General features: G+C 44.9%; 1 protein-coding gene across 1 annotated transcript; it reads left to right on the forward strand.

Moving 5' to 3' along the window:
- The first annotated feature begins 10499 nt into the window (after positions 1 to 10499).
- On the forward strand, positions 10500 to 25746 carry LOC132763515 (pinopsin-like). The gene is made up of 5 exons (XM_060757049.2): positions 10500 to 11032; positions 12411 to 12593; positions 14248 to 14393; positions 17670 to 17909; positions 25244 to 25746. Exons 1-5 carry the CDS (start codon positions 10696 to 10698, stop codon positions 25418 to 25420), a joined length of 1083 nt encoding a protein of 360 aa, XP_060613032.2. The 5' UTR covers positions 10500 to 10695; the 3' UTR covers positions 25421 to 25746.
- The last annotated feature ends 1902 nt before the right edge of the window (positions 25747 to 27648 follow it).

Below are 27648 nucleotides of genomic sequence, written 5' to 3' on the forward strand. Positions count from 1 at the left end.
TTTACGCAAGAGTAGTCCGCGCGGTGTTGCTCCTCCCAATGGGCAGCGTGAGCACCACACCCCAGAGTCAGACACGACTGGACTTCATGTCAGAGGAAAACCTTTAACTAGGAAAATTGTGGAAGATCCAGGGTGGGAGAAAGAACTCTTGTCTGTTGGAGGTAGGTATGAATGTTTCAATTGGCCACCTTGATTACCATTTCATAGCCTGACAGTTTTTAGGGAGAATCCTTTGTTGAGAGATGATTAGCTGGCCCTGATTGTTTCTTGTCTGGAGTTCCCCTGTGTTTGAGTGTTGTTCTTTATTTACAGTTATAATTTTAGAGTTTTTTAAATACTGGTAGCCAGATTTTGTTCAGACTAGAAACAGGAAGATTTCCCATTCTCTGCTCCTGGAATTACTGCCTAAAGAGGGCGAGAAAGAACCCTTCCACACCACAAAATAAGATATGTGCAATGTGCATAGGAATTCTTTTATTGATTTTTTTTGTAAAAAAACTATAGTCCGGCCCTCCAACGGTCTGAGGGACAGTGAACTGTCCCCCGGTTTAAAAAGTTTGAGGACCCCTGATCTAAGTCATGGATGAAGATGCTGAGCAGAACCAGGCCCAGGAGGGAACTCCACTTGTCTCTTCTTTCCAGGATGAAGAGGAAGCCTTGAGGAGAATCACCCTCTGGGTTCGTCCACTTAACCAATTCCAGATCCATCTAACCGTAGTTTTGCCGAGCCCACATTGTTTGCCAGAAGGTCATGGGGGACCTTGTCGAAGGCTTTCCTGAACTCCAGATCTGCTCCATCTACGGCATTCCCCGCATCTCATAGAATCATAGAATCAAAGAGTTGGAAGAGACCTCATGGGCCATCCAGTCCAACCCCCTGCCAAGAAGCAGGAATATTGCATTCAAATCACCCCTGACAAATGGCCATCCAGCCTCTGCTTAAAAGCTTCCAAAGAAGGAGCCTCCACCACACTCCGGGGAAGAGAGTTCCACTGCTGAACGGCTCTCACAGTCAGGAAGTTCTTCCTCATGTTCAGATGGAATCTCCTCTCTTGTAGTTTGAAGCCATTGTTCCATTGCGTCCTAGTCTCCAAGGAAGCAGAAAACAAGCTTGCTCCCTCCTCCCTGTGGCTTCCTCTCACATATTTATACATGGCTATCATATCTCCTCTCAGCCTTCTCTTCTTCAGGCTAAACATGCCCAGTTCCCTAAGCCGCTCCTCATAGGGCTTGTTCTCCAGACCCTTGATCGTTTTAGTCGCCCTCTTCTGGACACATTCCAGCTTGTCAATATCTCTCTTGAATTGTGGTGCCCAGAATTGGACACAGTATTCCAGATGTGGTCTAACCAAGGCGGAATAGAGGGATAGCATTACTTCCTTAGATCTAGACACTATGCTTCTATTGATGCAGGCCAAAATCCCATTGGTTTTTTTTGCCGCCCCATCACATTGTTGGCTCATGTTTAACTTTTGTCCACGAGGACTCCAAGATCTTTTTCACACGTACTGCTCTCGAGCCAGGCATCCCCCATTCTGTATCTTTGCATTTCATTTTTTCTGCCAAAGTGGAGTATCTTGCATTTGTCACTGTTGAACTTCATTTTGTTAGTTTTGGCCAATCATCTCTCTAATCTGTCAAGATCGTTTTGAATCCTGCTCCTGTCCTCTGGAGTATTGGCTATCCCTCCCAATTTGGTGTCGTCTGCAAACTTGATGATCATGCCTTCTAGCCCTTCATCTAAGTCATTAATAAAGATCTACCCATGAAGTCATGAAGAGTCGGAAACGACTGAACGAATGAACAACAACAAACCCAGCTTGTAACTCTATTGAAAAAAGAGATCAGATTAGCCTGGCCTGACTTGTTTTTGATCAATCTCCGCCTCAGTTCAGCCGATTTAGGAGAACGATCCAAGGTCGGGCCCTTCCCTTGCTCAGTGATGGCCTACGAGACCTCCCTTTCGACTCTACACAGCTCCTACTTTCAAGAAACGGCTGGCATTCTTTGTCAGGGGAATTGTACAGCTTCAAACACTACACGCTTCTCTGACACACACAAAGAGCAATTCGCTACCGTCTTTTCCAAGGCAGATGTCTTTGAGCAAGGCTTTGTGTAACGCAGTCCCCGAGGGCTGACATCAGTGTCCCCCTCACAAGGAGACTCAGCCCTTGATAGCATTCAAAAGCTCACATCCTGAGCAATGCAGAGTATGAGCAAGAGAAGGCCAAATTATGGAGCTTATATCGTCTGAACACACCGTAGTACAATTCAGACTGGGTTGCTGTGGGTTTTCCAGGCTGTCTGGCCATGTTACAGAAGCATTCTCTCCTGGCAACCACGATAAAGGGTCTGGAGAGCAAGCCCTATGAGGAGCGGCTTAAAGAGCTGGGCATGTTTAGCCTGAAGAAGAGACGCTGAGAGCAGACATGATAGCCATAGTATGTGAGGGGAAGTCATAGGGGGAACAAGCATGTTTTCTTCTGCCCTGGAGACTAGGACACGGAACAACGGCTTCAAACTACAAGAAACGAGATTCCATCTGAACATGAGGAAGAACATGTTTGGCAATGGAACTCTCTGCCCCAGTGTGGTGGAGGCTCCTTCTATGGACTTGGGTGATGGTTGGAGTTTGGGGACTGGTGCTTTCTCCATTTCTAAGCTGAAGAGTTGTCCGTAGGCACCTCCAAGGTCATGTGGCCAGCATGACTGCATGAAGCGGCATTAACTTCTCACTATTTATATACTCACACTTGCGTGTTTTCGAACTGTGAGTTTGGCAGAAGCTGGGGCTAACAGTGGGAGCTCACACCACTCCCCGGATTCGAACTGCCAACCTTTCGGTTAGCAAGTTCAGCAGCTCAGCGGTTTAACCCGCTGCGCCACGGGGGGGGGGGGCTCTAATGAATGTAGGTCTCTGTTATAACTGTAACCTAAGATCATAGAATCATAGAATCAAAGAGTTGGAAGAGACCTCATGGGCCATCCAGTCTAACCCCCTGGGTTTTAGCCTGCCACCTTTGGTCTCTCGCTTGCTGAGGTGTTCCTAGAATCATAGAGTTGGAAGAGACCTCATGAGCCATCCAGTCCAACCCCATTCTGCCAAGAAGCAGGAATATTGCATTCAAATCACCCCTGACAGATAGCCACCCAGCTTCTGTTTAAAAGCTTCCAAAGAAGGAGCCTCCACCACACTCCGGGGCAGAGAGTTCCACTGCTGAATGGCTCTCACAGTCAGGAAGTTCTTCCTCATGTTCAGATGGAATCTCCTCTCTTGTAGTTTGAAGCCATTGTTCCTTGTCCTAATCTCCATGGAAGCAGTAAACAAGCTTGCTCCCTCCTCCCTGCGACTTCCTCTCACATATTGATCCATGGCCCTCATCAGGCTAAACATGCCCAGCTCCTTAAGCCACTCCTCATAGGACTTGTTCTCCAGACTCTTGATCATTTGAGTCGCCCTCCTCTGGACACATTCCAGCTTGTCAACATCTCCCTTATTGTTGTATGCCTTCATACATGGCTATCATATCTCCTTTCAGCCTTCTCTTCTTCAGGCTAAACATGCCCGGCTCCTTAAGCCACTCCTCATAGGACTTGTTCTCCAGACCCTTGATCATTTGAGTCGCCCTCCTCTGGATACATTCCAGCTTGTCAACATCTCCCTTATTGTTGTATGCCTTCATAGATGGCTATCATATCTCCTTTCAGCCTTCTCTTCTTCAGGCTAAACATGCCCAGCTCCTTAAGCCGCTCCTCATGGGTCTTGTTTTCTTCTCACTTTGCTGGGAATTGGTCCTTGGGATTATAACTTGTAGTGGTCTGTTCTTTTTGCCACAAAATCTTGATTTGTAGGATATTTTCAGTGTCAAGGTCTTCGGGAATTAATTACTTAAAGATGGGATGAATTTCTATGCGATGGCCGTGCTTCCCTTCCGCTCTGTGCTGTGACTGTTCCGGCACTTTTGAAATAGAAAGATATATATTTACATAAGGTTTCAGGGGCACACAGTGATACGAAATGTTCAAAAAACGAGGCTGGCTTAATTTGCTCTTCTCCTCCGGTTTCTGATCTCACTCTGGTTAAACAGATGAGAAAGAAAGACAAGGGCATTTGTCAAATAGAAGAGGACGCCGCCTGTCGTAGATGTGACATCCCCAAACTCTTGGTACGAAATCGATTTTGTGGAAATGTCCAAGATCATCAGATAGGATCGCTGGGTGTCCTTTATTTGAAGGTTACCAAATATCCCCGGTATTCCCAGGCGGTCTCCCATCCGAGTACTAACCAGGCCCAACCCTGCTTAGCATCCTAGATCAGACAAGATTCTGTATTTCTCTGATTTTTGGCAGGCTACTGCAATTGCCATCCTTTCCAGATGGAATGAAATAAAAACCTCTTCAACTTGGTGAGATTTATGCTGGAAAACTGGCTTCTTTTCTCACCAGGCAACCCACAATATCAGTCACTCTAAATTGCTTGACAACAATACCACCCTGAACATGCCCAATATATAGCCTTCAGATTCAAAATCAGGAGAAGGGAGGTAGACAACAGTGAAACTGAAGTCGGTAGGAACTTTAGGAGGGACCCTGAGACCAGAGGCGGCCCTGGGTAATTTTCAACAGTAAGCAAACAGTATTTTGGCGCCCCCACAACCAACCAATCATTGATATATATTTTCTGTTCGTCGTGGGAGTTCGGTGTACCATATTTGGTTCAATTCCATCATTGGTGGAGTTCAGAATGCTCTTTGATTGTAGGTGAACTATACATCCCAGTAACTACACTTGCCGCACTTGCTCCCTTGCCTGGCCCGCTTTGGGTCCGGAAGGGTGCCTGAAGACCCCGGCGTGTGCACCAAAAGTCACCTCTTCTCCTGACTTTCTCCTGAGCCATTGGGACCAAGAGAGAGAGAGAGAGAGAGAGAGGTGGAGATGCCCACCTTTCCTGAAGGTAGGCGCAAAAACAAAAGAGGGAGCGGAGGTGGGAGATACCTCCAGCTGGAGGGGCTCTCTCTCTCTCTCTCTCTTGGTTCCAATGGCTGAAGAGAAAGTCAGGAGAAGAGGCAACTTTTGGTGCGCACGCTGGGGTCTTCAGACACGACTCCGGACCTGAAACGGGCCAGGCGCGGCGGCTCTGCCCCTTGGCCCACCCGTGGATTGGGGAGAGGAGAGGAGGCGGGTGGAGCGCCGGGGGATCGGGAAAGGGGGCTGGTCATGGGGAAGGGATCGAATACAGAGAACGATTGAGCGCCGGCTCTGCTCATGCACCCGGTGGCCGGGTGGAGCAGGAATGAGAGGGGCTAGGCGAGGCTCAAGGGCCCGGCCCCTTTGGGAAGAGGATTGCCCGGCAGCGAGGCAAGAAAGCCAAGGCTCCCCCCGGACTGCTAGGGCTGTTGTGAGCTGAGGGGGCGCTCCTCAAGTGGCGGTCAAGGGGCATTTACAGAGGCACCTCTGCGCCCCTGGCAAAAAAAAGTGTTCTGCGACCGCTTACTTCGCGTAATGGACGAGCCGCCCCTGCCTGAGACCCCACCAAAGACGGATCGCTACTTTGGCGAGCTAGAGAAGCCTGATTTCAGCAATGTTATTAAATTTAAAAATTCAAAATAAATCTCACCAAAGTTGAAGAAGCAGCACCGAGGTGTTTTTATTAGTGATTCAGCTGAAAAGGATGCAATGTAGCAATCATTCGCCTACAAAGCAGGCCAGTACAAAGATCAGAGACATTTTTATAGTGTTTACAGGCTTAGAAGTTTCAAAATTCCCGCCCTCCGCCCGGCTCGCAGTGATTGGCTGACGCGATTCCAAAGCCAATCACAGAGCTCCTCCGCTGTGCAGGAACCAATTGGAGAGCTCCTACCGCCTCAGCGCTCTGGCGAATCAGGAGAGGGGAGGCGGGACAAAGAAGAAACAATGGGTTCATGAATGGATTAATGGATTTCATGCCTGGGAGAATCCTGAGTCCGAGTCTCCGGCCTGCAAAGGATGCCAGTCTATTGTCTTTTGATGGGTCTTGTTGATTGCTTTATCCGAGTCTTCCTGTCGCCATCAGATATGACACAATGAAAAGGCTGGGGTGAATGTTTGTTGTGCCAAGTTTTGAAAGAAAAACAGTTTCAGGGGAAAAACCTTACAAGGGTCTTCCTGCCCCCCAGTGTGATGTGAGCAAAGACGCCAAATGGGATCCTTTGTTCAGTGGCCCAACTCCGAAACTGAACAGAAGACCCTCAGATTATGTTTCCATGCACGAAGATCATGATAAGGGTTCTTATTGTGATTGCTGATTGCCTTTTCAACAGCTGGCAGCTTCCTGGATGAGTTTCCCCAAGAGGGAAGGGGCGATGGGTTGGGTGCCAGGGTAAAAATAAGGAAAAATACATGGGGAAATATAGGAATCCCAAGAAATTCATATCAAGCATCCCTTCCCACCCCCTGTCCGTCAGAGAAATTGATTAAAATAATAATTTTAATAAAACATGTGTCCAAATTTGTTGTTCATTCGTTCAGTCGTCTCCGACTCTTCGTGACCTCATGGACCAGCCCACGCCAGAGCTCCCTGTCGGCTGTCACCACCCCCAATCCAATCCTCCAATCCTCCTCCTCCATATGTATAGTAAGGTAAAGGTTGTCTCCTGACATTAAGTCCAGTAGTGTCTGACTCTGGGGGTTGGTGCTCATCTCCATTTCTAAACTGAAGAGCCAGCGTTGTCCGTAGACACCTGAAAGGTCATGTGGCCAGCATGACTGCATGGAGTGCCGTTATCTTCCCACTGGAGCGGTACCCATTGATCTACTAACATTTGCATGTTTTCGAACTGTTAGGTTGGCAGAAGTTGGGGCTGACAGCAGAAGCTCACACTGCTCCCCGGATTCGAACCTGCGACCTTTCAGTCAACAAATTTAGCAGCTCAGTGGTTTAACCCACTGAGCCACCGGGACTCCATATGTTGTTGTTGTTCATTTGTTCAGTCATTTCCGACTCTTTGTGACCTCATGGACCAGCCCACGCCAGAGCTCCCTGTCGGCCGTCACCACCCCCAGCTCCTTCAAGGTCAGTCCAGTCAGATGATAATTTGGGTTACAGGGGCGTTGCCATGTGGGGCCATGGAAGACGCCTTAGGTTCATTCCAGCTTGGTGTCCTTGGCAAAACTATGATTTCCCTTTTACAGAGTCCGGAGGGATCACCTCCGATCACAGTATGGCCATAGGCGGAAATATCCCTTATGATGGAGAATGCCTCTTATTTGGGATTGGAAAGCTTTTACCTTTTATTGGGACTGAATAAGGTGCTAAAAATTCCTATAACTTGGTCCCTCGGTAAAGACAGAAAATGTGACATTTAGGAAAGTGAGCAACACATTCATTCTGTGAACTTAACTGAAGCCGATCCTTTCATTTGGCATTTTAGGAAGAGCACAAACTTGGGAACAAGTCCTGCCTATCATGACTTTGTACTGCCCTTTGCTGCCATTTTGGAAACCTGGCGGGTCTACACCTTGAGATAATAATACCCATCCTTCCGCTATGTATCACCGGAATGGATATTTCCCCCGGCACAAATGTTTTTCCTCCTCTCTCCCAAGATTGCGCCTTGCATAATGTTTGATTGAAGTTTCCATTCTTGTCTGAATCTTTCATTTTCTATCAAACGCCTTTTTTAAACGAAAACAAAACAAAACCTAGACTGTGTATATAGTTATACATATATATGATACACTATATAAATATATAAATATATATATACATACATATTTAAAAAAAGCAACAACTATTGCATGCCAGTTGGTGGTTATCATGCAAAAACAAAAAAAGACTTGTTAAATGTTTGATACTACTGTTTTCTTACTAATGTGACGGCTGCAGAAGACAGTCGTGGTCTGCATCCCCACAAATGATTTTTGTATTTCGGTACTATTATTATGTGTATTTTTTTTTTTGGTCAGATTTGTTTAATCTTTATAAATAGGACCTCAAATAAATTTTAAAAAGCGAACGTGTCAGACCTTTGACTTGGAAGGAGGAGAGTCCTCGGTGCTGTGTTTACTTACTTACTTTATTATTATTACTGGCTTGGGGACCCGGCGCTGCCCGGGTTATTTGAGAAAGGAATTGTGTATCAAGGTTGATCTTTATCAGTTATTTATGTGGCTCGCAGTGCTCTCAGGAAGTTAGTGAAGATACTGCGACTCCCATCGTCTGTGGTCCATCCTTCTCCAAACTGCACCAGGATGGAGAGTGGGTCATGGGGGCTCTGTGTGCCAAGTTTGGTCTTAATCAGTCATTGGATGAGGGTCGCAGTGGTCTCAGAAAGTGAGTGAAGGTACTGCGAGTCCCATCATCTGTGGTCTATCCTCCTCCAAACTGCACCAGGATGTAGAGTGGGTCATGGGGGCTCTGTGTGCCAAGTTTGGTTTTGATCTATCATTGGATGAGGGTTGCAGCAGTCTCGGGAAGTGAGTGGAGGTACTTCAAGTCCCATCATCTGTGGTCTATCCTCCTCCAAACTGCACCAGGATGTAGAGTGGGTCATGGGGGCTCTGTGTGCCAAGTTTGGTCTTTATTGGTCTTTGTTGGGGGTCACAGTGGTCTGTGGGAACTAAAAGGTTTGAAAGGACTACAAATCCCATCATCCATTGTCCATCCTCCCCCAAACCTCACTGGCACATAAAGGGGTTCATGGGGGTTATGTTTCCCAAGTTTGGTCTTGATCAGTTATTGGATGAGGATCGCAGCAGTTTCGGTAAGCGAGTGGAGGTACTTCAAGTCCCATCATCCATGGTCCGCCCACATCCAAACTGCAGTAGGACGTAGAGTGGGTCATGGGGGCTCTGTGTACCAAGTTTGGTCTTTATCGGTCTTTGTTGGGGACCACAGTGGTCTGTGGGAACCGAAGGGTTTGTAAGTACTACAAATCCCATAACCTGTTGTCTATCCACTCCCAAATCGCACCAGGACGTAAAATGCATCATGAGGGTTATGTGCGCTAAGCTTGGCCCAGGTCTGTCGCTCGTGCAAGTCTCTATGGCCTGTGAAAGTGAGAGCCAATCAGAAAGCTGCCACATACACTTCTGCCCTTCCACCCGCCGCATACATACGTACAAACAAACATTCACTTTTATTATATAGATTATTTTTCTCCTTCTCTTTACCTCTCATACCAATTGGTGGCCCTGCTTCCTAAGAGAGGGGAAAACGGTGTTATTCTATCCCTTTCCACCTTTGAAGTGAAACTAATATCTCGGTTGCTGTGAGTGGGAGAAAAAAACTCGTCAATTTGAGGCAAGTGGGAATGTTGCATTTGGTCACCAATTAGCATTTAATGGCCTTGCAGCTTTAAAGCCTGGCTGCTTCCTGCTTGGGGAAATCCTTGATTGGGAGGAGTTAGCTGGCCCTGTTTGTTTAGTGTTTATTTATTTAATTAATTTACGACATTTATATGCCGCCTTCCTCACCCCGAAGGGGACTTGGAGCAGCTTACAAGATATATATACATACAATATATTATATTATTAGCATAGTACGATATCAGTATTATACTGTATATTACTATATTGTACTATACCATTATAATGTAATATTATTAGTAATATTACATGTAATATATATATATAAAAATGCTGTGCATAATGAGTACCTTAAAAACAAAAGAACCAATGAGGGAGCAAGCTTTTTGAGTTCTGTTAATCCCACAAACGAACATTACATTTTATTTATATAGATAATATATTATTATTATTATTATTATTATTATTAGCATTATATTGTGTTACATTATAATATAAATATTATATGTATACACAATCTATATATATATATAAATGCTCTGTGCGTAATGAGTACCTTAAAAACAAAAGAACCAATGAACGAAATCACACTAAATTTGGCAACAAAACGTCTCACAACACAAGGAGTGACCATCACTCAAAAAATTATGATTTTGTCCTTTGGGAGTTGTAGTTTCTGGGATTTATAGTTCACCTATAATGAAAGAGCATTCTGAACTCCACCAACAATGGAATTGAACCAAACTTGGCACACAGGACTCCCCTGACCAACAGAAAACACTGGAAGGATTTGGTGGGCATTGACCTTGAATATTGGAATTGTAGTTCACCTCCATCCAGAGAACACTGTGGACTCAGATAATGATGGATCTGGACCAAACTTGGCACAAGCGCGAGGCAGGCAAGGGTGGCTTTGCGCGAGGCCTGGCCTTGTGCAAAGCCTTGAGGGACGGGGGCCAAAGCCTTGTGGGGCGGGGCCAAAGGAGGTGGCCTCGCAACCCCTCCGAAATGGCCAAACGACCCCCTTGGGGGTCGTGACCCCCAGGTTGAGAACTGCTGATCTAGACTCTCCACCGATATACAGCTCCATCAGCAATTCTGCGGCACAATCAGGGTTTGGGATGATGACACAGAATACTGACAATCCCTTTGTTTATACACACACACACATATACAGAGAGCCTTTCTTGCAGCCACAATTTAAGTCCCTAAAATCCAAGCTGGCATAAATTCCCACTCAATTTAATGGGATGGTTGGCACATATTGCGACCGTAAGCAACTCTTGGCTTTAATCTAGATTTTGGGGCAAAGACCTGGCTTTAAGGCAGCTTAACGGCATCTTAGCGCTGCAATCTGCTTTGGATTCTCCCAATAAAAGTTGGCACAATGAAGCCCTAACATTTCCCAGTATGTGGGTTTCAAACGAGTGGATCAACGGGACCCCCGGCCCCTTTGATGGGCCGCAGTGGCCGTTCCTGGCCCCAAGGGGCACCTACACCTCGGTGGCCGTCCTCATGGGCCTCGTGATGGTCTCAGCAGCGGTGGTCAACGGCTTGGTCATTGTGGTCTCCGTCCAGTACAAGAGGCTCCGTTCTCCCCTGAACTACATCCTGGTGAACCTGGCCGTCGCCGACCTCCTCGTCACCTTCTTTGGCAGCACCATCAGCTTTGCCAACAATATCTATGGCTTTTTCGTGTTTGGCCCAACGGCGTGCGAGTTTGAAGGATTCATGGTCTCCCTGACAGGTAAAAAAGACTCAGCCTTTGGCTCTACTCCCTAGAGTAGACTAAAAATAATGATGATGGTATTTGCCTTTACTCAAAGCTCAAGGTGGAGTACTGACTGCGTAGGAATAGTCTGGCCAGTGGTGGTCAGTGGCTCCTGTGCTGGGATTTATCCTTTCAAGGAATCAAATCATAGAATCCTAGAATGTCCAGAGTAGTAGTAGTAGTAGTAGTAGTAATAATAATAAAAATAATATAATCTTTATTTACACCCCGCCACCTCCCCAAGGGACTCGGAGCAGCTTACATGAGGCCAAGCCCAACAACACATCAATAAATAAAAGCATTAACAAAAACAATAAATACAATAAAATTAATAGAAATCACATATAAACAATAACTAAAACACAGTAACACACACGAGTTGGAGAAAGAAATCTTGTCTCTTTGAGACAAGTGTGAATGTTGCAATTGTCCAACTTGATTAGCATTGAATGGCCGTGCAGCTTCAAAGCCTGGCTGGTTGCTGCCCGGGGATCCTTTGTTGGGAGGTGTTAGCTGGCGCTAAAATCATAAAATTATAGAGTTAGAAGACACCTTGTGGGCCATCCAGTCCAACCACATTCTGCCAAGAAGCAGGAATATTGCATTCAAAACACCCCTGACAGATGGCCATCCAACCTCTGTTTAAAAACCTCCAAAGAAGGAGCCTCCATCACACTCCAGGGCAGAGAGTTCCACTGCTGAACAGCTCTCACAGTCATAGAATCATAGAATCCTAGAGTTGGAAGAGACCTCGTGGGCCATCCAGTCCAACCCCATTCTGCCAAGAAGCAGGAAATTTGTATTTAAAGCACCTCCGACAGATGGCCATCCAACCTCTATTTTAAAACCTTCAAAGAAGGACCCTCCATCACACTCCAGGGCAGAGAGTTCCACTGCTGAACAGCTCTCACAGTCATAGAATCATAGAATCATAGAGTTGGAAGAGACCTCAGGGGCCATCCAGTCCAACCCCATTCTGCCAAGAAGCAGGACAATTGCATTCAAAGCACCCCTGACAGATGCCCATCCAGCCTCTGCTTAAAAGCCTCCAAAGAAAGAGCTTCCACCACACTCCAGGGCAGAGAGTTCCACTGCTGAACGGCTCTCACAGTCAGGAAATTCTTCCTAATGTTCAGATGGAAACTCCTTTCTTGTAGTTTGAAGCCATTGCCCCATTGCGTCCTAGTCTCCAGGGCAGCAGAAAACAAGCTTGCTCCCTCCTCCCTATGACTTCCTCTCACATACATATACATGGCTATCATGTCTCCTCTCAGCCTACTCTTCTTCAGGCTAAACATGCCCAGCTCTTTAAGCCGCTCCTCATAGTTAGAACTCTTGATGTCTGTGATTGCAGGGATCGTGGGCCTTTGGTCTTTGGCGATCCTAGCGTTTGAGAGATACCTTGTGATCTGCAAACCGGTGGGAGATTTCCGTTTCCAGCAACGCCACGCCGTGATTGGCTGCGCTTTCACATGGCTGTGGTCACTGCTATGGACACTTCCTCCCCTCTTTGGCTGGAGTAGCTACATCCCAGAAGGTAAATGCTTTTGACGACTGAACAGGCATCCCCATATCATGTCCATCCCAACTAGAGTTCTGTCCTCATGATGCGCTTTCCCTTGTCTTTAATGGAGGCCCAATCCCATGGTTCGCTCCTTCTGAGCTCCCCCACAGACACATACTTCTCCATTTATTTATCTCACCCAGGGTTTTATCAATCTTATTCTGTGCATTTGGCCCACCCACTGTGCTTTTATTTTATTTCTCCATCACGTTATTTTGCATCTGTTAATTTCATTTTTTGTTATTATATGTATTTTATTTTGATGTTATTATTTGCTGTCTGTATTTTATTTTATTGGACTGGAATTCTGGGCACGGCCTCACATTAGCCACCCCGAGTGATTATTATTATTATTATTATTATTATTATTATTATTAGAAACACAACACGATGAGTCCGCAGCAGACAAGGTCACTCTGCTGGCTGTTGTATTGGATCACACGTCGGACACTTCCCAAGTGTCTAGGACTGTGTGATGCATCAGCGAATAATGCGGTGGCCTTCTGCAGCTGGCAGATGGTAATTTTGTCAGCGCCAATTGTATTTAAGTGCAGGCCAAGGTCTTGAGGCACTTCACCCAGTGTGCCAATCACCACTGGGACCACCTTGACTGGCTTGTGTCAGAGTCTTTGCAGTTCAATCTTCAAATCCTTGTATCGTGTCAGCTTTTTCAATTCTTTCTCTTCAATCCTGCTGTCACCTGGGATGGCAACATCAACAATCCATACTTGTTTTTTTTTTTAATACGATCGTGAGGTCAGGGGTCTTGTGTGCCAAAACTCTTGTCAGTCTGAATTCGGAAGTCCCAGTGTAGTTTGACATGTTCATTTTCTGTAACTTTTTCAGGCTTGTGATCCCACCAGTTCTTTATCGCAGACAGATATTATTATTATTATTATTATTATTATTATTATTATTATTAGAAACACAACAAACTACCTCTGAGGATGCTTGCCATAGATGCAGGCGAAACGTCAGGAGAAAATGCCTCTAGACCATGGCCATACAGCCCGAAAAAAACTACAACAACCCAGTGATTCCGGCCATGAAAGCCTTCGAAAATAAATAAATAAATAAATATATTATTATTATTATTATTATTATTATTATTATTATTATTAGGGACTATTGAAATCCATGGCATGCCAGGCTGGCTGACAATCAGGAAATAATTATTAAGAAGTTTGCATCCTACCTAAAAGGTCAAATGAATCTACTGATTTCAATTAATATTTCCTTGCAGAATTAACATACTACCCAGATTCCTAAATTACAGGGTGCATACTTCCAAATACGGGACAGATGGATATTGCATATTGTTCATCCAATATAAAAGTAAAAGCTTTCTAACCCTCAAATAGGAAATATTCTTTATAGTAAGAGACGCTTGCCAGCCCTAGAAAGGACATGTTTCTGGGATTTTAAAAAAGAGAGAGAGAGCTAACAAACTTAGGGTGAATTGAATTTGAGATCAGAAAGGTGAGGACAAAACTTATAACAGATAGAAATAGGATGCTGGATTAAATCGTAATTATAATTGTTTTAATCTATTTGGAAGGAAACATGCTAAGGAAAGCTACTCTGCATCTGATTTTTCTGGCCCATCTGGACAATGTTTGAATTCTAGGCTTGAGGACGTCCTGCGGGCCCAACTGGTACACTGGCGGCAGTGACAACAACAGCTACATCTTGACTTTGTTTGTGACCTGCTTCGTAACACCGCTAGCCACGATCGTCTTCTCCTATGCCAACCTGCTCTTGACCCTGCGAGCCGTGAGTACAAAACAGCTCCCACTGTTGGGGACATGTACAAAGCTCCAAGACATGGGTCTACCTGCTCTGTGTAAAGAACCCAAAAGGACCAGCTAGAGCAGGATGTTCCAGACCTTGACATTTGGGATTTGTACTTACTGGGATGTATAGTTCACCTACAATCAAAGAGCATTCTGAACTCCACCAATGATGGAATTCAACCAAACATCGACTACGATGCAAAATAAAACAAATGCTTCAGGCTGCAGATGATTGAAGGACAGCACTCGCAGCCTTCCAGGCATTTAGCCTTCCCATTTACCAGATAACCTGTCCTGGTTTATCATTTTAATATAATATAATATAATATAATATAGTATAGTATAGTATAGTATAGTATAGTATAGTATAGTATAGTATAATATAATATAATATAATAAAATCTCGATAAAATAGTAAAGAGTAGAGACATCAGACTGGCAACAAAGATCCGCCTAGTCAAAGCCATGGTATTCCCTGTAGTAACCTACGGATGTGAGAGCTGGACCTTAGGGAAGGCTGAGCGAAGGAAGATCGATGCTTTTGAGCTGTGGTGTTGGAGGAAAGTGCTGAGAGTGCCTTGGACTGCGAGAAGATCCAACCAGTCCATCCTCCAGGAAATAAAGCCCGACTGCTCACTGGAGGGAAAGATACTAGAGACAAAGTTGAAGTACTTTGGTCACATCATGAGGAGACAGGAAAGCCTAGAGAAGACAACTATGCTGGGGAAAGTGGAAGGCAAAAGGAAGAGGGGCCGACCAAGGGCAAGATGGATGGATGGCATCCTTGAAGTGACTGGACTGACCTTGAGGGAGCTGGGGGTGGTAACGGCCGACAGGGAGCTCTGGCGTGGGCTGGTCCATGAGGTCACGAAGAGTCGGAGACGGCTGAACGAATGAACAACAAAAAATATAAAATAATACAATATAATATATTATGTATACATATAATATTTATATTATAATGTAATATAATATAATGCTAATAATAATAGTACATTATCTATATAAATAAAAATGCAATGTTTGTTTGTGGAATTAACAGAACTCAAAAACCACTGGGCGAATTGACACCAAATTTGGACACAAGACACCTATCAGGCCAACGAGTGACCATCACTCATAAAACACTGAAAAACACTTCAGAAGGGACTTAAAAAGCCAAAAAAACAAAAAAATACATTACAACACACAGGCAAAACCACACATATATACACAAACACACATATACACACATATATGCATATACACACACAAAACACATACACAGAAAGAAAGGTAGAGAAGGAAGGAGGGAGATAAGAAGGGAAAGAAGGAGGGAAAGAGAGAAGGAAGGAAAAAAGAAGGGTAGAGAAGGAAGGAAGAAGGAGGAAGAGAAGGAGTGAGAGAAAGAGGGAAGGAGAGAAGGAAGGAAGGAAGGAAGGAAGGAAGGAAGGAAGGAAGGAAGGAAGGAAAGAAGGAGGGGATAAAGGAGGGAAGGAAAGAAGGAAAGAAAGAAAGGTAGACAAGGAAGGGAGAAGGAGGGAGAGAAAGAGGGAAAGAAGAAGGGAAAGAAGAAGGGAAGGAGAGAAAGAAGGAAAAAAAGAAGGGTAGAGAAGAAAGGAAGGAGAGAAGGAGGGAGAGAATGAAATAAAAAAGTGAAACAGGAAAGGAAAAGGAACGAAAGAGAGAAAGAGGCAGGGAAGGAAGGAAGGAAGGAAGGAAGGAAGGAAGGAAGGAAGGAAGGAAGGAAGGGAGGGAGGGAGGGAGGGAGGGAGGGAGGGAGGAGACAAATAAGGATGGAACCAAGGAGCAAAGGAAGCGAGAAAAGAAACAGGTAGAGAAGGAAGAAAGAAGAAGGGAAAGAAAAAGAGGGAAGGAAGGAAAGAGGGAGGGAGGGAAGAGAAAGAAAGAAGGAGAGAAAGAGAGAGGGAAAGTTGGCCACAGCCACACATGGCAGGTACAGCTAGTAATTATATATTTTATATGACATGTAATGTTACTAATAATATTACAATATAATGGTATAGTACAATATAGCAATATATAATGCTGCTATTGTGCTATGCTAATAATATAATATATTGTATGTATATATATCTTGTAAGCCGCTCTGAGTCCCCTTTGGGGTGAGAACAGAGGCATATAAGTGTGATACCAATCAGTCATCTTCTGAACTGAGTGAGGTAGCACATCATCATCATTATATTTTTTTACAATTATTATTTAAGTTGTTACTGTTGCTGCTACAACAACAACAACAACAACAGCTTTATTCTTATACTTCGCTACCATCTCCCCAAGGGACTCGGGGCAGCTTAAATATGGATCAACATGCCCATAAGACATAAAAGCAAAATAATTCATTAAAGCAAACACACAATTAGAATAAAAGATAACAATTCAGATAAAAACACAATTCAATCTATATAAATAAAAATGTAATATTTGTTTGTGGGATTAACAGAACTCAAAAATCACTGGGCGAATTGTCGCCAAATTTGGCCACAAGTCACCTACTAACCGAAGGAGTGACCATCACTCAAAAAATTGATTTTGTCATTTGGGAGTTGTAGTTGCTGGGATTTATAGTTCACCCACAATCAAAGAGCATTCTGAACTCCACCAATGATGGAATTGAACCAAATGTGGCACACAGGACTCCCATGACCAACAGAAAACACTAGAAGGGTTTGGTGGGCATTGACCTTGAGTTTGGGAGTTGTAGTTCACCTACATCCAGACAGCATTGTGGACTCAAACAATGAAGGATCTAGACCAAACTTGACACAAATACTCCATATGCTCAAATATGAGCACAGATGGAGTTTGGGGAAAATAGACCTTGACTTTTGGGAGTTGTAGTTGCTGGGATTCATAGTTCACCCACAATCAAAGAGCATTCTGAACTCCACCAACAACAGATTTGGGGCAAACTTCCCACACAGAATCCTCATGACCAACAGAAAATACTGTGTTTTCTGATGGCCTTTGGCGACCCTTCTGACAGCCCCTCATGACCCCCTCAGGGGTCCCGACCCCCAGGTTGAGAAACGCTGTTCTAGACCACTTAGGCTCCGCCCCCATCTTCCTAGCCAATCCTAGCCTCCTTATTTTCCCTCTAAGACTTGAACACGCTCCCTCAAGGAAAACCTAACGAACATGGCTTTCAAAAAGGGAAAGTACTGAAGATGGGACTCTTACCTGTCCAGCTGACTTTTTCTCCATTTGCTGCCTCTTGTATGGCATTGTTACAGACGGCACTCTCATCCTCTTGTAGGTGGCCGCTCAGCAAAAAGAGCTGGAGACAACGCAGCGGGCGGAGAGGGAAGTCACGCGGATGGTGATCACCATGGTCATGGCGTTCCTGGTTTGCTGGCTACCTTACGCCAGCTTTGCGATGGTGGTGGCCACCAACAAGGACCTGTTCATCCAGCCGGCCTTGGCTTCTCTACCATCCTACTTCTCCAAGACGGCCACTGTGTACAACCCCATCATTTATGTCTTCATGAACAAACAGGTGAGCAGGTAGGAGGAGCTTAAGGGAACTGTTTAACCCAGGCATGGGCAAACTTCAGACCTACAGGTATTTTGGACTTCAACTCCCACACTTCCTAGCAGATTCCCAGACAATGGAGGAAAAATAAGATAATTGCCCTTTTAAAACCTGGTAAAGACACCTCCAATGCCAGGAAATACCGGCCTATCTCACTCCTATGTCATCTATATAAAGTATAAGAGAGGATACTACTAAATCAATTAGGACCTGTCATTGAATCATAGAATCATAAGAGTTGGAAGAGACCTCATGGGTCATCCAGTCCAACCCCATTCTGCCAAGAAACAGGAAAATTGCATTCAAAGCACCCCCAACAGATGGCCATCCACCCTCTGTTTAAAAGCTTCCAAAGAAGGAGCCTCCACCACACTCCGGGGCAGAGAGTTCCACTGCTGAACAGCTCTCACAGTCAGGAAGTTAGAATCATAGAGTTGGAAGAGACCTCATGGGTCATCCAGTCCAACCCCATTATGCCAAGAAACAGGAAAATTGCATTCAAAACACCCCCAACAGATGGCCATCCACCCTCTGTTTAAAAGCTTCCAAAGAAGGATGCTCCAACACACTCCGAGGCAGAGAGTTCCACTGCTGAATAGCTCTGACAGTCAGGAAGTTAGAATCATAGAGTTGGAAGAGACCTCATGGGTCATCCAGTCCAACTCCATTCTGCCAAGAAACAGGAAAATTGCATTCAAAGCACCCCCGACAGATGGCCATCCATCCCTCACCTTGTCTTACTCAACTGCCAAGCGTGCCTGCCCTGTTTAGCATAAGTCTGCCCATGCAAAGCAGGTGAACATAGCATTGAATGAAACATGCAGAATAATCACAGGATGTCTTAAACCTACACCTGTTGATAAACTACAAGCTAGCTGGCATTGCCCCCCCCCCCCCGATGTGTGTCAGAAAGTTGCTGCTAAATGTGAGAGAAATAAAGTTGAACCCTGTGAAAGCCACCCACTACATGGCTACCAGCCTCCTCCCAGTAGACGCAAATCAAGGAAAAGCTTCATGAGAACTACCACTCCATGCAAACCAGATGAACATAGCATTGAATGAAACATGCAGAATAATCACAGGATGTCTTAAACCCACACCTGTTGATATATTCTACAAGCTAAGCTTGATGTGTGTCAGGAAGTTGCTGCTAAATGTGAGAGAAATAAGGTTGAACCCTGTGAAAGCCACCCACTACATGGCTACCAGCCTCCTCCCAGTAGAATCAAATCAAGGGCAAGCTTTATGAGAACTACCACTCCATGCAAACCAGATGAACATAGCATTGAATGAAACATGCAGAATAATCACAGGATGCCTTAAACCTACACCTGTTGATAAACTACAAGCTAGCTGGAATTGCCCCCCTGATGTGCGACAAGAAGTTGCTGCTAAATGTGAGAGAAATAAGGTTGAACCCTGTGAAAGCCACCCACTACATGGCTACCAGCCTCCTCCCAGTAGACTCCAATCAAGGAAAAGCTTTATGAGAACTACCACTCCTCTTGGTGTCACCCCAGCAACAGCTCAACCAAGAAACCCCACCTGGATGCCCCCCTCCTCCATGAGAGAGGGTCTTCCTCCAAGGGCAAACCAAGAATGGGCAACTCGGAAGTCCCTGAACAGACTCAGAAGCAGAGTGAGCAGATCAAAAGACAACCTGGCAAAATGGCATGACCAAAAAGAATCCCACACCTTGTGTGACTGTGGAGCAGAACAGACAACTCTGCATCTGTATGCTTGTCCACTATACCCTGTATAATGAAGTCAAGATCCTGGGGGTTATGTTTTCTAATACATCCCACCTTCTGGCACCACTTTAAAGAATCATGTACTGGTTCAACATCTTTATTAATGACTTAGATGAAGGGTTAGAAGGCAGGATCATCAAGTTTGCAGACGACACCAAATGGGGAGGGATAGCCAATACTCCAGAGGACGGGAGAAGGATTCAAAACAATCTTGACAGATTAGAGAGATGGACTGAAACTAACAAAATGAAGTTCAACGGTGACAAATGCAAGATACTCCACTTTGGCAGGAAAAATGAAATGCAAAGATACAAAATGGGGGAGGCCTGGCTTGAGAGCAGTACGTGTGAAAAAGATCTTGGAGTCCTTGTGGACAACAAGTTAAACATGAGGCAACAATGTGATGTGGCGACAAAAAAAGCCAATGGGATTTTGGCCTGCATTAATAGGAGCATAGTGTCTAGGTCCAGGGAAGTCATGCTACCCCTCTATTCTGCCATGGTTAGACCACACCTGGAATATTGTGTCCAATTCTGGGCACCACAATTCAAGAGAGATATTGACAAGCTGGAATGTGTCTAGAGGAGGGTGACTAAAATGATCAAGGGTCTGGAGAACAAGCCCTATGAGGAGCGGCTTAAGGAGCTGGGCATGTTACGCCTGAAGAAGAGAAGGCTGAGAGGAGATATGATAGCCATGTATAAATATGTGAGAGGAAGCCACAGGGAGGAGGGAGCAAGCTTGTTTTCTGCTTCCTTGGAGACTAGGACGCGGAACAATGGCTTCAAACTACAAGAGAGTAGATTCCATCTGAACATGAGGAAGAACTTCCTGAGTGTGAGAGCCGTTCAGCAGTGGAACTCTCTGCCCCGGAGTGTGGTGGAGGCTCCTTCTTTGGAAGCTTTTAAACAGAGGCTGGATGGCCATCTGTCAGGGGTGATTTGAATGCAATATTCCTGCTTCTTGGCAGGGGGTTGGACTGGATGGCCCATGAGGTCTCTTCCAACTCTTTCATTCTATGATTCTATGAAACAACTATCTTCTTAAACGAGGCACACAAGCTTGAATGGTTACAGAGGCACAATATTCTTAACGGTTACTTAAATGGGTTTCTTAACTTAGACATGAGCAAGACTCCTCACTCTACCCTGATACAGTAGCAGTGAGTTCCCTATACAATCCTAACCCGGTTGTCCCCAGAGCAAATAGCTACACTCTAGACAGAGTTCTCTAGCAGCTAAACTACTTTGACTCCAGAGAGCAGACCACTTGTGTAATAAATCCAACACAAGCACACAGATGTCTACTTTGACCCTCCTGGCCAAATAGTTGTAGAATCGCCTGTCCCAAATGCCCTCTGACATTAAAAATCTTTGCTCACCAAAAACTCGCCTCTCTGTTCCCAAGATGTCTGCCACCCTCTCTTACACTCTCAAAATGGAGGCCTACTTACTGACATCTCAGGCTCCTACTTCAGCCTATGAGGTAAGAACCATCGCACCCTGCCTCATGTACAGAGAAAGAATTGTTGGAGGCTACAGACAATGCCGTTGCTGTTGCCCATTTTTGGTCAAAAGATATTTAGCTGCCTGTGCTCTTTCTATTTTTATCAGCTTTATACCAATTTATGCAATGCTTTTGATACGAAATAAATAAATAAACTTCCTAACAACTGGTAGGCTCTTAGGAATTGTGGGAGTTGAAACCCAAAACATTTGGAGGGCTGAAGTTTGTCCACGCTTGGGTTAACCAGATCAACAATATAAGGGTATGCAAGAATTACGTTTCAGCACACTATTAGGCAAGAATGCACCCAAACCGGCCCATTTCTTTCATATCTGGGATGTAAAGAATTTTAGACTATTTTTAATCAAACTGACATGAACAGATTCCTCCATCCGACTCAATTAAACGTTTGAGCGCTTTAGATCTTGAATATTTGGCTTTGAATCTACATATTCAGCAGCGTTAGTGCTGAATTAGTTATCCATTCAAGCTTCTCATCTTAACACCCAGAGAAAAGGCAGGCAAGGCAACATCTTTCCCAGGCTGGGAGCAGCCTTTTTCATTCAATTTGGCCAATGGAGGGTCAGGGACAAGAAATGTGGGGGCCATGTACTGCCTTTTGTGGCCCCCAAAGCTCCTCACACCCTGGACATTCCACAGATATATAAACCCCACTTGCCTAGTCTCCAACTTCTGAGGATGCCTGCCATATATGTGAGCAAAATGTCAGGAGAGAATGCTTCTGGAATGCAATGCAGCCCGGAAAACTCACAGCAACCCAGTGACTCTGGCCATGAAAGCCTTCGACAACACACTTGCACTCCATTTTTGCAAGCATCCTACAATCTACCACATGAAACCGAAAAAGGAAACAGGATGTGAAGTCAGACTATTTGTTGCTGCAGTTTTTGAGACGGACCGCAGAAGAAAAAGAGACCATTTTCTGCAGTGGAAACATAGTTTTGTTCTGCAGTCCTTCTCAAAAATGTGAAATTCATGGGGTCACAATATTTATTTATTATTTATTTACAGTATTTATATTCCGCCCTTCTCACCCTGCAGGGTACTCAGGGCGGATTACAATGTACATATACATGGCAAACATTCAATGCCATAGACACACAACATATATAGACAGACACACAGAAGCTATTTAACACTAGCTGTACCAGCCACGCATTGCTGTGGCCAACCTTCCCTCCCTCTTTCTCTCCTTCCTTTCCTCTTTTTCTTTCCCTTCCTATTTATCTTCTTCTTTCTTCCATCTCTACCTGTTTCTTTCCTCCCTTTCTTTGCTCTTTGGTTACATCCTTCCTTCCCTGTATTTCTCCTTTCACTTTTTTATTTACTTCTCTCTTTTCTTGCTTCTCTACCTTTCTTTCTTTTCTTCCTTCTTCCCCTCCCTCCTTCTCTCCTTCCCCCTTTCCCGCCTTCATTCCTTCCCTCTTTCCCTCCCCTCGTTACTTCTTGACTGTCCCTTCCAACTATATTCACTAAGTCTATTTAATTTGTATTATGTAGTAGTATATAATAGTAACGTATTATATAGTAATCTACGAGGGATATTTTTTAAGTAAGGTCCGTTTGAACATAAGTACACAACGAAATTTTATTTCAAAAAAGTAAATTTATTTTCATAAAGTACATACTTCACTCTATTTTTCGACATAGTTGCCAAGTTTGTTCAAACACTTATCATACCTCTGAACCAATTTTAAAATACCCTCTTCATAAATCCTCGCTTCAACTGAAGCCACCAAATCGTCTGTAATCAAAGAAGGGCGACCGGAGCAGTTCTCATCATGGACGTTGTCACGGCCAACTTTGAATTGTTGTACCCACTCACGCACTTTGCTTTCACTCATAACAGTATCACCGTACACTTCACAAATCTGTCAATGAATTTCTGCAGCAGGCTGGTTCCTTGCTGACAAAAACCGTGTCACTGAGCGAACCTCACATGCGGCGGGTGAGTTGATAGTCTTAAACATTTTTCCAGCACAGAACAGAACCGTACAGGTTAGCTACAGAGCGGAAACTGAGCACAGTTGTTCCCGAGGCATGCCGGTACACGACGCACGCGCGAACTACTAGTGTCTACAACAAAACGGACCTTACTTAAAAAATACCCCTCGTATATAACAATATATAAAATATTGTATTTATATCTTACATAGAAAGAAGGAAAGGAAGAAGGGAGGAAAAAGGGAGGAGGGAAGGAAGGAAAGGAAGGAAAGGAAAGAAGGAGGGTCAGGAAGGAAGGAAAAATGAAGGAAGGAGAAGGAAGGAGGAAGGAAGGAGGGGGTGAAGAAAGGAGGGAGGGAAAATAAGGGGAAGGAAATGAAGAAAGGGAAAGAAGGAGGAAAGGAAGAAGGGACAGGAAAGAAGGGAAGGAGGGAAAGAAGGAAATGAAGGAGAAGGAAGGGGGAGGGATAGGAAGGAAGGAGGGGGGAAGGAAAGAAGGGAAGGGAGTGAGGGAAAGAAGGAGTGGAGAGAGAGAGAGAGAGAGAGAGAGAGAGAGAGAGAGAGAGAGAGAGAGTTAAATGTGTGCTTGTGTTGCCGGAGACAGCCGAGCAGATAAGGGAGGGAAGAAAGAGTTGGCGAAGAAGGGAACAGTCTCTCTCCCCTCTTCCCTCCCTCCTGCCTGCTGCTTCTACTGGGGCATCTTGAAGGAAGAAGAGGTGACGAAAGGGGCCAAGAGGAAAAAGGCTGCTGCTTCTGCTGGCGAAGGAGGGACTTTAGGAGCCCATCCACCGTCCTCCTCCTCCTTTTCCTCACTCCCATGGTGCCCACTCCCACTTGTGTGTGTGTGTGTGGCCATGCACACGTGCCTGGCTTCTAAGGCTTTAATGGCCAGCTGTTTCCCCGCGAGGAGGAGGAGGGGACGTGGCCATGGGTCTCTTTGTAGACATGCAGTTTCTCCTTTGTGGTCCTTTCTGCTTTTTGTTTTCGTGGGGTTTTTTTTGAGTGGAGAACATACATTGGGTTGTTAGGTGTATCGTGTCCAAATTTGGTGCCAATTGCCCCAGTGGTTTTTTAGTTCTGTGAATACCACAAACGAACATTTTTATTTATATAGATTCCAGCTTTTTCATGCGGATATTCTGGCCACTGGGGGAGCTGTTTCTTCACCGTCCATATGTGACACTGATGAAGTACTTCCTCATTCTTTGCATGCTTGCTGAAGATTTTTATGGCTGAAGGGAACTATTTCTAATTGGCAAATTGGTGATTCTAAAAAGACAAGCAGTCTCCGTGAGGTTTGAAGCAAAAATCCTTTTATTTCAAGTGCGGCCGCACAAGGACAGAAACAGCCTGACAAGTCAGATGTCTATCAAAAGGCTGCCTGTGTCATTTGATTCTCCAGTTCCATTCTTTATACCTTTTTCTCCTGCTGTGTCATGAACAGATCATGAACAGATCCACCTTCTTCCAAACTTCCTTTCAAAAACATGTTCTTTCACCTTCTTCCACTTTGGCGCCCGACAGAACTGATAACCTTCGGCATACTTCGAGCAAACATACATGTTATGACTTCAAATTCTTGGATGTCATTCTGTCCCTTATCCTTCACCTCTGCATCCTGTGCTTTCCAAAACTCTATCTCTCTTTTGCCCTTGCTCTTTTTGTAGGCCAAAGGACAAACCTCTTTCTCAGACTTGCATTTTCAGCATTTCCAACATCCCTTTTACCTAATAAGCTCTATTCACCCCTTCATGGCAACATAAATTAGTTAAATTAGCCTCCCCGCATTTCCTACTTGACAAATGCAGCTGTCGTTCGGGTTGCAAAGGTCGACAGCAAGTTACACAATTTGGTTGGAAATTCACTCCGACCTGGGCTGGCTTCGAACTCATGACCTTTTGGTCAGTAGTGATCTCAATGCAGCTGACTTCCAGCCAGCTGCGCCACAGTCCCGTTGACAATAAGTCAACGGGCAACGTGAAAACACAGACACATTCAACTGACAAACATTCCTTTTTGTGAACTGAAGTCAAACTTGACCTAGAACCATTTTTTCCTGATCTTCCCCCAACCAAGTTCCGCAGCTGCCTCCTGTCCACCATGAGCTGCGGCCGCCGACCGGTAGCTGCGCAAGGGACGACGCCAGCCATGATCAGCAGCCCCCGAGGCCTGACGTCAGCTTTGGAGGGGAGTAGGAATAAAGTGGTGCCGTCTGCTTCAGAAGGAAGTGGAAACGATGCCGTGACTTCGTAACAACATGGATAACTGAAACTCTGACCGTCTGGGGAAAAAAATTCTGGTTTGCATTATCATTTGTGAGGTTATCCTGTTCCAGAATGTAGAGATTTGTATGTCCCAATTGGACAGGGACAGTCCTAGTGAATTCTCTGTCCATTTTTCCAGCTGTTTTCAAAATGCCTTGCTTTCTTATTCTTCTTCACCCACTTTATTCATTTGTGCTTACCTTCCTTCCATTGAGTTCAAACTTCAAAATAGGTTGCATCCAATTTGCTCAGCAGGAGTAAAGATGGTGGGATTTTTAATTTAATTATATTGTTTTGTATTTTATTTTTTACTTCCATTATATTTTACTGTATGTATTTATGTTGTATATTTGCTTTGCTGTTGGGCTTGGCCTCATGTAAGCCGCCCCGAGTCTCCTTGGGGAAATGATGGCAGGGTTTAAATAAAGATTATTATTATTATTATTATTATTATTATTATTATTATTATTATAGACTTTTGTCACCTTGACCATCCTCTAGTGTTGCCTAGCTTTCTATCTGTGAAATGCTGGAGGGGAGGTGAAGTCAAGCTAGACTTTAGGAGGGTCTCCCCAGTAAGAGAGACCCCTAGGACCGCACCAAAGAGGGTCCGCAACCTTGGCGAGCCGTCAGAGAAGCCTGATTCCAGCAATTTTATTAATAATAAAAATTGAAATGAGACTCTTGCCAAGGCAAAGAAGTGGCACCGAGGTTTAATGAGTGATTAAGCTGAAGCGGATGCAATTGCAGTGATAATTCACATGCAAGCATACCAGTACAGAGATCAGAGGCATTTTTATAGGAATTTCCAGGTTCCAAAACTCCCGCCCTCTGCCCTCCGCCCGGCTTGCAGGTGATTGGCTGATGGGATTCCAGCTGGGAGGAGGCACAGCCGCCCTCCCTGCGTCAGGGCCAATCACAGAGCTCCTCCGCTGCACAGGAGCCAATGGGAGAGCTTTCCCTACTTCAGCGCCTTGACAAATCAGGAGGAGAGAGGCGGGATGAAAACAGAAACAATGAGCAGGCAAATGAATCAATGGGTGCAATGCCCAGGCTATTGTTCTTGAGTGGAGTTGCGATGATCCTTGATTACTTTCATCCTGGCCTTCCTGCCACAATCAGATAAGGCACAAAAGGGGAGGCTGGGGAAATCTCCGGTTCTGAATGAAGTAAACAAAATTGGGAAGGCAGCCCCCTGAGGGGCGTCTCGCTCCTATTGTGAAATGGCCAAAAGTCTGCAGAAGGAGATCTCAGCCTGATGGCCTTAATCCAGGAGCCTCATAGAGTTTCCAGGTCTTATTGTCCTCACCAGAGTTCTGGGATATGAGTTTCTTTTGTTGCCCCTGACTGCCCTTTCAACAACCGGCCACTTCCTGGATTGATTTGCCCAAAGGGAGGGGGAAGGAGTGATAGGGCAAGAATAAGGAAAATAAATGAGGGAATACAGAAATCCACAGAAATTCATATCAAATATCTCCTTCCCCATCCCACCCTGCCAAAGAAATTTAATAAAGAAATTATTTTCATAGAATCATAGATTCATAGAATCAAAGAGTTAGAAGAGACCTCATGGGCCATCCAGTCCAACCCCCTGCCAAGAAGCAGGAATATTGCATTCAAATCACCCCTGACAGATGGCCATCCAGACTCTGTTTAAAAGCTTCCAAAGAAGGAGCCTCCACCACACTCCGGGGCAGAGAGTTCCACTGCTGAACGGCTCTCACACTCAGGAAGTTCTTCCTCATGTTCAGATGGAATCTCCTCTCTTGTAGTTTGAAGCCATTGTTCCGCGTCCTAGTCTGCAAGGAAGCAGAAAACAAGCTTGCTCCCTCCTCCCTGTGGCTTCCTCTCACATATTTATACATGGCTATCATATCCCCTCTCAGCCTTCTCTTCTTCAGGCTAAACATGCCCAGCTCCTTAAGCCGCTCCTCATAGGGCTTGTTCTCCAGACCTTTTATCATTTTAGTCGTTCTCCTCTGGACACATTCCAGCTTGTCAATATCTCTCTTGAATTGTGGTGCCCAGAATTGGACACAATATTCCAGGTGTTTTCAAGCAATATGAGTCCATAGTCCATTTTGAGGGAAGTTCATGAGCGAAAAAGATGACCTTGTGAGTCCAAAACGTTAAGCAGAGCTCTTAAAGCTCAAAAGGACAAGTCTGTTGATTTCCCACTGAGCCATTGGGTGGAATTCTGCCACGCTGGGGTCGAAG

Source organism: Anolis sagrei, chromosome 11 (genome assembly GCF_037176765.1).
Source record: "Anolis sagrei isolate rAnoSag1 chromosome 11, rAnoSag1.mat, whole genome shotgun sequence".
Lineage (NCBI taxonomy): Eukaryota > Metazoa > Chordata > Lepidosauria > Squamata > Dactyloidae > Anolis > Anolis sagrei.

Excerpts from the sequence above, each read along its gene's own strand:
- LOC132763515 (XM_060757049.2), top strand. The coding sequence starts at position 10,696 with ATGTGGGTTTCAAACGAGTGGATCAACGGGACCCCCGGCCCCTTTGAT. Across the intron at positions 12,594-14,247 it reads GAGTAGCTACATCCCAGAAG|GCTTGAGGACGTCCTGCGGG; the intron begins GTAAATGCTTTT and ends TTTGAATTCTAG. Across the intron at positions 17,910-25,243 it reads ATGTCTTCATGAACAAACAG|TTCCGCAGCTGCCTCCTGTC; the intron begins GTGAGCAGGTAG and ends CCCCCAACCAAG.